The sequence below is a fragment of the Morone saxatilis genome, unplaced genomic scaffold (genome assembly GCF_004916995.1).
Source record: "Morone saxatilis isolate NCDOM2014 unplaced genomic scaffold, NCSU_SB_2.0 Contig16, whole genome shotgun sequence".
NCBI classification, from domain to species: Eukaryota; Metazoa; Chordata; class Actinopteri; family Moronidae; genus Morone; species Morone saxatilis.
In genome coordinates this window covers 4,246,121-4,257,618 of record NW_023339718.1, presented here as the reverse complement: position 1 = coordinate 4,257,618, position 11,498 = coordinate 4,246,121, and the positions used below count along the sequence as shown (strand labels likewise).

At 42.7% G+C, this 11,498-nt stretch overlaps 1 protein-coding gene across 1 annotated transcript in view; it reads left to right on the top strand.

Annotated features, from left to right (window-relative positions):
* Window positions 1-11,498, top strand: part of rimbp2 (RIMS binding protein 2) — a 35,782-nt gene that overhangs the window by 9,680 nt on the left and 14,604 nt on the right. Inside the window, exons 4-11 of the mRNA XM_035658162.1 lie at window positions 1,829-1,977; window positions 3,424-3,503; window positions 4,142-4,251; window positions 4,333-5,205; window positions 8,620-8,675; window positions 9,808-10,479; window positions 10,700-10,849; window positions 11,473-11,493. Of these exons, the coding sequence (XP_035514055.1) occupies window positions 1,829-1,977; window positions 3,424-3,503; window positions 4,142-4,251; window positions 4,333-5,205; window positions 8,620-8,675; window positions 9,808-10,479; window positions 10,700-10,849; window positions 11,473-11,493 (2,111 nt within the window). The remainder of the gene's footprint in view (window positions 1-1,828; window positions 1,978-3,423; window positions 3,504-4,141; window positions 4,252-4,332; window positions 5,206-8,619; window positions 8,676-9,807; window positions 10,480-10,699; window positions 10,850-11,472; window positions 11,494-11,498) is intronic.

Below are 11,498 nucleotides of genomic sequence, written 5' to 3'. Positions count from 1 at the left end.
TAATGTCAAACTCTGCACAGACATCATTCAAACATCACACTGTAGGAACAAGAATAAAAACGTATGTTTGAGTGGGGGGCGACTTTAAATATTTTTAGCAAAGGAAATAGTAATATTGATTTATTGTCATATTTTCAAGTGGCTGAAATTGCCTACCAAATTAATTTAGCTTGAGGTGAGGAAGCCCACTCTTTCTAAAGTGCTGTGCAATTGAATAAATGTATTATTTTTGCCATGCGAGAGCATCTGGCTGTAACTCCAGTGTTCATATTAGAAGAGGAGAGGAGGGAAATATTCACAGCTGAAATTAGAAGTCTGAGAGGTTTCTGACTTAATCTGCAGTAAACACAAACTGTTAATGAAATAATCAATCATAGTGAGAAATAGCCCCTAGCTGGCTAAACTTGTTCTCTGTTTGTTTTTGACTTGTTTTTGTGAATTCACAAATGCTTCACTAATTACAGTATCATTTAACTCTGGCTTTGAAGTTTAATTCATTTCAGTTATTTATTTATTTAATTAATTTTTTTTTTTACAACAGATTGGGAACAGAAACTGAGGAATATAGTACTGTCATATAGCCACCTACATGACACCTGCTTAACAAAAACATGTTAATTCCAGTTAGGAGAGTGAGTAGATCACGTCATAAATGGTTGATATATGTAAAGTACTACACAGCATATAATCAGCTATTTCTGACGGCCAGGGTCCAACATTAGTGTTTTTTTTTCACTTGCTCAGTCAGGCAAGTGAATCAGAAATCTACTTGCCCGAAGTCAATTTTTACTTGCCACTATATAAATTGTTCAGGGTTCCCTGGAACATCTGGAAAACCTGGAAATTTAGAAACTAGTTTTCTAGTCATGGAAACACCTGAAAATGTATTTACATAACCAAAAGTCCTGTAAATGAACTAATGTTGTGCAGGAAGATGAGTCTGTCAAATAAAATAAATTCCACTTGTTTTGAACATTTGTGCTCCACCGTGGTGAGCCAACAGTCGAATGTAAAGAGAAGAAAACCTCCTGGAATATGTCCAGGAAAATTCCTGGAAAACCTAAAACCCTGTTGTTTTATTTATTAGCAGACCCTCTTAGAAAGACAGGCGGCTCTCATTACGGCACTCCAGCGTCATTTTTCGGAAACTTGACGTGTCTTTGAAAAACTATACCGTTTTATCCGCTTTTGCGTGAATTGTTGTGAATTGGAGTTTGAACCCACATCCTCTAAAGCAGCTGTTCTCAAACTGTTGTGCACAGAGCCTCTGCAGGTGGAGCGTAGATGACCAGAGAAACAAAGATGATTTATATCGGGAAAATAAAAGTTTTACTGATGTTATAGTGCTAAAAGGGCTTCTGAAGGGGGGACTGCCAGAAAAAGTTTGAGATTCACTGCTACCTAACTAAACTCATGTTTCCAGGATATGTGAAATGCTCGATTGCACTCCAGCTCAGTGCCCGATCGGTACTGAGCATGTACGACTCTCAGAGACAAGAAGGAAGAAAGATGTCTCACTCCTTAGCTAATTCCATCATCAGCTCCAGAAAAAATGACGTTTAATTCTTTTTTTACTAGTTCTGCCCTGCTATTGTCTAGCCTTGCTGCAGAATTTTAAGAATGGGTACTGTTTTTGTGGTTTCGATTACCAAAACAAACTATGTAGATCAAGTTTGTTATGTTAAAATGTCAGTTTTCTCTAAAATGGATATAGATGGTAATTTAGTTCAAGAACTCTTTTGTAATATGAGTTTCTGTGACAAGCTTGATGTCAGTCCTGTTGTTGTGATGTGAGGATCTGATGAGAGTTGTTCTGTTTGTTCCACAGGCAATGAGGCTCCAACAAGCAGATCTTTGATATCTGAGTTCATTCGACCACTACAGATCAGTGGAGACAAGCCGGAGCTCCTCTCTGTCAAGCCAACATTCCTCACTCGCAGTCGAGCCCGCAGCCCAGCACGGGCTTTCCTCTCTGAGGTATCTAATGGTGTCTGTTTGTATCCCAAATGGCTTTTGCTTTATTGCACAGTTCTCCATTTACATAGTAAACTGGGTAATGAGCGTAAGCTGCACAAGGCAAGACTATCTAAACATCCTAAATGAGAATGTGGGGGTCATTTAGCTGCTTTATTCCTCCATGTTTACGCAAATAAAATCCTGCTGTCAGTTGTGAGAAGTTCCACCAAGCACCAAACTTAAGAGCTAGCTCAGTGTTAGATCTGTTACCTCTCTCATACCGTTGTTATTCTTCAGCACACACAGGACTTTTAAACAGTTGTGGGGAAAAAATGCTGCTTCATTTTAATCTAAGTAATGCGTTTGGGCTGAACCAGAGAAAATCCACGCAGCAGGGGTGCAGGAAGCATCCCGGTTTTACTCCTGCAGGTTGACTATTTGGGATTTATCTGAATATTTTTTAGTGCACATATAAACTGGAGATGTTCAGACACCATTTTTTCTTTCCCAATATTCATTCCAACCTGTTAGAGATGCTAGAGATCTGGGCCGGAAGGATAAATCTGGGTAAGGAAAGTATAGAAGCAGCACTTTCTGAGGTGCCCTTAAGCCAGGCTCTGAACCCCAATATCCGCACATGAGACTGTGGTTGTAATAGACAGCTTCCAAGTATGAATGTGATCAGGGCCTTCCTGCTAAAGAAAGGCTTCCTCTCAGTGAACCTGCCCTGAATAAATATAGACTTATCGGCTGATACAAGTATGTTTAAAAGTTTGGCGTGGAGATTATTGTCTTGCTTGACAGTCAAAATGCTAACACTTAGTTAGCTCTGGCTAACGTTAAACTACCGGAAATTAACACTTCTTTGCTGCTCTAAGAAAGTGTTTACCAGTGCCAAGCAGCAGCACAGTACACATGACCTGCTCTTACTCTGACTTAAGCCAATCAGACTCAGAGTAGGGCAGTCATGACTTCGCCATCCTGTGGAAAAAAAGGCCACGGGACACTGCTGGGAAGTAGGAAGGAAGGAAATAAATGGTGGTATTGGATCGCTGCACTGACTCACTGATACCTGATCACACATTTTAGGCAGTACCGGAGGCGCTGGTATCGATATCAGAACAACTTTAAACTGAATAAATAGTGTTTGTGTGCTTTTGAAAAATAAAATTAGTTAGCAGATTGTAGGTTAAACCAAAAGAAGACATGGACAACTTTTTTTGGAAGATGTTCACTATATTACAGAGCATAGGTACAGGGATTGAAAGTGTGAAGAGAGTGTTTTTGCTTTTATATTTTGTTTCTGAATCTGAATTCACATTTTTATACAAAACATTCAAATTAGAGATCTAAAATAACAAGTTAGAAAGCTTTCCACTCTGGTTTTCTGAATATGAGCTGAAAGTGGAAAATTCAATTAGAATCGGGTGTTTTAAAATATGATTATTTGTTTTTTGCCTTCTGTAGATGGACAAAGAGCTCGGCTCAACTACAAGGTCCAAACCGAGGTTCACAGGGAAGGTTCGGCTGTGTATTGCTCGGTACAGGTACGTATGCATACCACACAGTTACTTTTTCACCTACTATTCACAGTTTATCTTGTTTCATTTGAATTAAACCTTCACTGTTTCCAACAAGTTCTTTTAAGTCCTTATAAATGGTGCTTTAACTCTGAAAATAGTTTAAGTTGTTTCACACAGGAGCTTTGTGCTAACAGTACAGAAAACCCCCAAACCAAAGTGAAACGTCGTAAGAGAGGGTTATGATTAACAGGGGAGGTGGCCAGAAATCCCTCACACAGCTCTCTACGGTAAAATGAACTTGGCGCTCAGTGTAGACAAGTCATGGACAAATCTGGCTGAGAATATTTGCTTTCTCTCACAGAGACACAGAGGCTGTGGTCTTAAAGATGATTCAGTGTTTCTATCTCTAAAGAAAATTACCTGTCAGCAGAAAATATAATTGGAATCCTCAGAGCACAAATATGTGAAACAGGACCAAAGCTTTCAGACCACACTGTCCTCAGCTCCCTCATATTTGTAAAAAAACAAATAAATAAATGGGAAAGCAGCAGTCGGCAAATTGTTTTTGTCAACATATGTATTATAGAATTTGTTTTTACACTGGCTGAGAAAAATATAACACTTTGGCATTTGAATTATTCATTTATGTGTTTTTGCTGTAGTTACAATCCTTATGACGGGCCTAATGAGCACCCTGAGGCAGAGCTCCCCCTGGTGGCAGGGAAGTACCTCTACGTTTACGGGACAATGGACGAGGATGGCTTTTACGAAGGTCCGACCTGCCTACATACTCTTTAATCTGTTGTCATGAATATCGCTACAATACCAACCATCTATCCTTTTTGTTTCTCAGGAGAGCTGCTGGATGGACAGCGGGGACTCGTCCCATCCAATTTTGTGGATTTTGTCCAAGATGAGGAAACACCCTCTGTCCAACACAGGGACACAGTAGCTAAAGAACCTGGCTACCTCAACCACAGTAGCCTGGGGCCTCAGAGACTGGGGGTCGGCACAGGTACGGGAACAGGCATAAGCAGCCTGCTGTCTGACAGTAAACTAGACTGTCTAAGCACCAGCAGCTTGGGCATGGACCTCCTGGGCTCCTCCAGCAACGGGACAGGAACCCTGGATGTCAGCATTGACGAGGTCGGTGAAGACATTGTGCCTTATCCCCGCCGCATCAACCTGATCAAACAACTTGCCAAGAGTGTGATTATTGGCTGGGATCCTCCTGTGGTCCCACCGGGCTGGGGCTCCATCAGTGGCTACAATGTCTTGGTGGATAAGGAGTTACGCATGAGTGTCCCCTACGGGGGCAGGACAAAGTCTCTTATTGAAAAGCTCAATCTGGCCACCAACACCTACCGCATCTCAGTGCAGAGCATCACGGACCGCGGCCCGTCGGACGAGCTCCGGTGCACTATGCTCGTGGGAAAGGACGTGGTGGTGGCACCTTACTACCTGCGGGTGGACAGCATCACGCAGGTCTCCGCCGAGCTCTCTTGGATGCCCAGCAACAGCAACTACAGTCACACCATCTTCCTCAACGGTGCAGAGTACGACATGGTCAAGGCGGGGGGCTATAAGTACAAGTTCTTCAACTTGAAGCCCATGACGGTTTACAAGGTGAAGGTTGTGGCGCAGCCGCATCAGGTGCCTTGGCAGCTTCCAATGGATCAAAGGGAGAAGAGGGAAATCTCTGTGGAGTTCTGCACTCAGCCTGCAGGTCAGCCTCCAAAGCACTACTCACATTAGCACCTTTATCTGTTCAGTGAAACACAGAAATGCAGTGACTTTTATTTTCTGCGTATGGCTGTATAGCCAAAGCCACTTGGACATTTTTTAGCCATGCTAGCATTTATCTGGGCATGCCAATGTCTGTCTGTTGGTTGGTTGGTCAGTTGGTCCACTACTTTGGTCCAGACTGAAATATTGCCATGAAATTGGGTATAGATATCCGTTGTTGCCAGAAAAGGTATCTTAATCACTCTGGGGATGTCTCCCCTAGCGATGTTAGCATTTAGCTCACATCAGCGCCCTACCCAAGTACAACCTCACAAAGGCTCTTAGTCTTGTTTTACTGCTGTAGTTGAAATCAAATATGGAGGTCAGGGAGCGTCCTGGTACCTCACCTGGTAGAGCTGGTAGAGCAGTGGCCATGGGTTCAACTCCGACCTGTGGCCCTTTGCTGTGTGTTATAGCTCTCTCTCTCTCTCTCTCTCACCTGTCCATATCCTAAGCTGTCCTATCTAAAGGGAAAAACAAAATTTAGAAGTTGACCAATTTTTAATAGTGATAGTTTAGAGCCGAAAAAAGACTATAATCAATTTAATCGGCCTATTTCACCCCCGAAATTTCCAAATAAAGTGATTTTATATAAACAGAACTTTCATTTAAATATATATTATCTCAGGTACACAATGACATTACCTTGACTCTGTGTACGGAGCCTCCATGTGTTTGGCCTCTTGGGGGCAGTATAAAGATGTTGAGGTGAACTTGGTAGCAAATATTTGCTTATTTACACATCCAGCAGACATTTATTTAGTGTGTTATGTTTTTGGCCACCTGGCAAAAGTAAATCCAACATTCACTCCCTTTGAGCTTTCTTTAATGCCGAGGAATAAATATCTATCTCTCTTTACCTGCAAAATGCTTCGTTATGTTCACTAGCTTATCACCTAACTGTCTGCTGTTATGTGTGCGTGCGCGTGTGTGTGTGTGTGTGTAAAAGGTGTATTTATGATAAAGGCGTAACCTTGTTCTCCTGTTCTCCTGCCCCCCCCCAATCTGATTGCCAGTCTTGTATTCTAATATTCTGTTCTGTTTCAAAGTCATCTGATATTTCACAATGAAAGCCATCTGATAATTTACATCCAACACAGCAATCTATTTATTTACCCAGCCACACGCTTTGAGCCCTTTACACCCTTTACACTTACAAAACCTGACAAATATCTCAGCCATTTTTCCCCAGCCACTTTTTGATTTCCCTCAAGGATTTGTGTGTACTACTGCGATAAGACACATGCATGGTTGAAAAACAAAAAAAAAAATTATATGCAAATGGGAGAAAACACTGAAGACAGCACTTGCTGTAATAAAGGCCTAACATAACACTAGAAACAAAGGAGTCTCTCAAAGCCAAATTAGTGTAAATAGTGAGCGTAGATCTCTGGGATTTCTTTCCCCATGAGGCTCATTGATGCTTTGCTGTTGCCAGCACTAACTTGGGTCTCACAGCCTGACTGTCTTGCTACGGGAAAGAGAGAATGCAATAAGAGTGATTCTCCCCACAGCCAGCTACAGTTATGGTATTTACACTTTGTGGATATAAACCTATAGGCACAGTTTTTAGTTAGTCATATAAAAAGCAACAATGATGACCAATGTTTGAAGCATAATTTATCTGCACCCAGCAATTGGCTAAGGTGCTGAGGGGGATTGGATTCGTCAATTCTTTTTTCAGAATCAGGTTCCTCATGGATTTGCAGTTTTTTTTTGGGGCGGGGGGGGGGGGGTGTTGTTTATTTCCACAGCAGCTTTTCTAAAAAATTGTATTTATGTTAAGGCTTTTTTGCATTTGTGTTTGAAGATGTGTGGTTTGTTTTGTTTTTTTTACAATTCATTAAAAATCGTAAGGCAACTGTTCCAGTGAGACAGTGACTGCTAGTATTTGGTGCGTATGGCGCAACGTTATGCACTGGCGGCTGCGACAATCCCACAAAAAGCCTGCGAAATCCTGGAGGGAACTTGCTTTATTTAACATGGTAAAGAAACCAAAACTCCCATTGTTGAGATACCACGGATGGAGAGCAGAAGCAGCTCCATGAAAATTACAGACAAGATATATCAGGACATTATAAAGTCAATACATGAATAGCAAAAAAATGGTGAAAGGGGAGAGAATGAGAGAAACACACAGGAAGTGGGAACAAAGAGAGGGAGGACAGAGAGGCTGGAAGTTTGAATTGACATTTGTCTGTTGGCAGCTGACAAGCTAAACATGCTGAGGGTTCATTAAATGAGCTATCTATTGAACATGTTAATTAGGAGGCGTCTGAAATTCTCAGCTGTCGGTGTCGACAAACTGTTGTCACATACAAGAGGAACAGTGTCTGGGAGGCACGTACATTAGGCTTTCCACTCAGCATGTGCTCTTTGCAAACAAGTGGACTTCATTAGTTCTTTAGCGACAAGTTTTATTAATATATCACACGGAAAGAGCAGCGTCCAATTCCCGGCCTTGGAAATCCAGGTCAGCGTCCACTGGTTTGTGTCCAGCATTAACAAAGATGGCTCCCCTGAAATATTCATTTAAACGATCATTTCGGTTCTTGGAAGGAGCTGGTTTTGTTGTGTGACAGATAGTTCTAAAAATGACAAGGGTAATGAAATCTGCCAAACAGCACGTGCTGTTTCAAGGAATGTGTGTGGTTGGTCTGCTGCCAGTCAGTGTGTAGAAATGTGATTAAGATTTGTAGATTTCTCGGACGCACAACAGCTGCACGTTTGACAGCTCGGAAATACTTGCTGGACTGCATCTGGTCGCTCTCTCGTCGCTGTGTGACTGCAGGGAAGCAGCGGCACTCACAGATGGTATGTTGTTTAGTATGCAGGAGCACTTACAGATTGGTGGAAGATAGTAGACTGTGTTTTTTTTATGCGCTCCATTAGCACATGATTTGTCACCGAATCTCGAACAGGGATATTGGCTGCTGCTTACACTACGGCCGCACGCCCGATGGCGAATGACTCTCTGGATTCATACCGTGAACATGCACAAGATGGAAAGTAATATAACATAGAATCCTCGCCTACGAGAGGGTTGACAGTATTGTACAATGATGTATAATAAATGCAACATTAATTGTTAATTCAGTGACACGAAAAATGTTTTATAGGCAGAATATTAGAAGTAATCTTTTGAAGTCTCAGCGTATAGCATGTATGTGCAACATGTGAACTATCGAGTGACAGTTCCCTTGGACTGAAAGAATATCCATTGCGATGCCACTGTAAATGGTGTGATTGAATGTGAGAAAACCATAGTACGGAGGTCAGCACATTCCTTTGTGTGATCAAATCGGCTGAAATGTTCAGCCACTGTTGAGCTGTCTTTTTCTTCTCTCCTTACCAGTGTGTGTGTTGTGCTTCCCCAGTGCCCCTCACCCTCCCCAAGGTGCAGTCCAGTGCGTCAGACGCCCGGGTCCTGCAGGTCAGGATGGAAGCCGGCCGCTCTGACGTCTTCAGGAACCTCCAACGGGGCCAGCGTGATTGGTACGCCGTGTGCACAAAGGGACATAAAGGTACCAAATGCAGGAACAATATTTAATTTTAAATTTTTTTGTCTTACAATACAGTTTTACAAAAGGTAGCATTCCATTCAGTGGTGACTTTTAGAGCAGGTGCTCTATTGCCATCTACTGACAGATAATATAATGCTTAATACCCAGCCCCCAGGGACAGCCCCTTTTCCTTAAAGGGGTCCCTTTTCTTTCATTGGAGTAAAACTGACAATTGGTGATGTGACATATTTAGCTCATTCATTATTATATTATGTTATAACAAAAACAGCAGAGAACAGCTGATAACTGTAAATGGACTCAAACAGTGAACTCAAAAACTGCAGGAAGTTTAGTGCTCAAACGAGTGATTTGGATGAATTTTGAGATTATTTCTGTGAATATGGCATCAAGATGAGTTAAAAAAAATTTGTATACTATTCTGTCTGTATTATGTTTTTAGTAGTTATTTGTAACAATCATTACATCTTAATAGGGGTCTTTTGACAAATTCATGTTTTCCTCTCCCTGATACTGCCATTGGTCTATGAGCTCTTTTGGGTTGTTTTCTAATTCAGGACGAGGCTGTTTATCAGAAATTGAAGGCTCTGTGACATCAAGCTTGGTGTTCAGTCTTCAAAGTTTAGATCTTAAATAAAATCTTAACATAAAATTCAAGAAGCCTTGAACCCTTGTCAAGCTTTGCCAGACTTTTAGGTTGGGAACCACTGGCTTAAGACATAACTTCAAAATATAGAGCCGTAAAAGGCTCCATGGTATTATACCTTTCCCACATAGCTCATGTGTCCAACCATGATAGTGTGCACTTAAATTTTAAACCTGGACAGACAGAATCAAATAAAATGACAATTTTCCAACAGTCCTGAAGTTGGTGCTCTAGTAAAGTTTCTAATTATAATTTTCAATTCTCAATTAATTCAGCCAACAGATAAGAGAGAAAAATTAACATGTAAATATGCTTGTGTGATGTATGCTGACATTTGCCCTTTGGTTATGACTCTCTGGTTCCTCTGTGAATGCAGATAGCAGAGGTCTTGTACCCCACAGCAGACTATGTGACCGTGGAGTTAAACAGGATTCAGTGTCTGGAGGCCAGGGAGGTCATTGTAAGGACGTTATCAACACAAGGAGAGTCCCAGGACTCGCCTGTGGCCACCATCCCGCACAATCTCCTGGGCTCTCCACGCCTCTCCCACCGAACCACTGCACCTCCCCACCCGATCCCCCTCCCGCAGTCCCATCCGGTGCACTCCCAAACCCATCCTCCTTACCCATCGACGTACCCCCCAAATCACCCTCAGCCCCAGGTGCAGCCCCTGCCTCGAGCCCAGCCGCACACGCTGCCCCACGCACAGCCGCACTCACAGCCCGTCCACCACCCTCCTGCTCATCCCTCGTCCCAGCCTCACTTCCAGCGCCACCCCATGCCCAAGTCCAAACCGCTAGTAAGTGCCAGAGAGCCAGAAACCAAAGAGCATGAGGTGGGCCTGCGGTCAGCGCAGCCCTGGGAGCGGTCCCCCTCTCCGCTGCCTCCCATGCGCGGACCCAACCTGGAGCCGCCGCACTTCCAGCCACGGCGATCGCCCTCTCCTCAGAGGATTCTGCCGCAGCCTCAGGGAGTCCCCATCCCCAACACCATCGCCAAGGCCATGGCCAGGGAAGCCGCCCAGAGAGTGTTTGCTGAGGGCAACAGGGTGCGTGGGTATTTATTATAAAACAGTGTTCCTCTCAGCATGTGACAGAATTTAGTATTGAGACTTCATTGTGCTACCAGAAATATCTGTCAGGATGATCACTGATATGTGCTGATATGTCTTTAAATATATAAGTTATTATGAAGCTACATACAACCAAAACTAAACTTTTTGGATCTTTCTTGTCAATCTAACATTCCTCTTTCTATTCCTCTCTCAGGTTGAGAAAAGGAATATCTTTAGCGAGCGAGGTAACGCCTTGCATCCAGTCAACTCTGATGAGGAGGAGGATGGCTACGACTCTCCTCATGCGAGGAGGAGAGGAGCCTCAGTGGATGAATTCCTCAGAGGCTCGGAGTTGGGCAGACAGGTACTTTACAGAAAACACACCAAGCTGTGCTCAGCCAATCAGTGAGTGCACATCTTTTGTTCTTAGGGTGAGAGCGAGGGACCCAGTTAACTACATGCTAGGCCATAACATCTGTGGCTAGATGATACTGCAGATGCACATTGATATCACGATACATCAAAAGTATACTATAAAAATGGCAGCTAAAACAGTGACTGAAATCGGCACTCTACAGATAAGAAACTGCAAAGTGTATTTATGCTAATCTCCTGTTTTCTATTTTGAATCCACATCCAGTTTAACTTTTTTTGTAGGGGATACAACAGGACTCCCCCCGTGTCCCCTTGTTTAAAATAAATCAAGAAATCACTGTATTATATCCCTCAGATTGCATTTGCAACACCGCTATCTAGCGGGTGGGGGTTTAAACAATATCCAAAACAAAATATTCCAGTATGCAAGTGCATCGATATTTTCTGCCAACCTTAATGTCACCATTGAAAGCTTGCATTTGCCAGCCAATTGGAGGTTATCGCTGCACTCGTATGGAGGTGTCTGAATCTGTTGATACGTAACCCAGCAGCAAAGATGTCACCAAAATAAAAAGATAAAGCTGTTGATCTTTATCACCTATTTTCCCTCAGCACCATCATCACCACTACAGCCACAG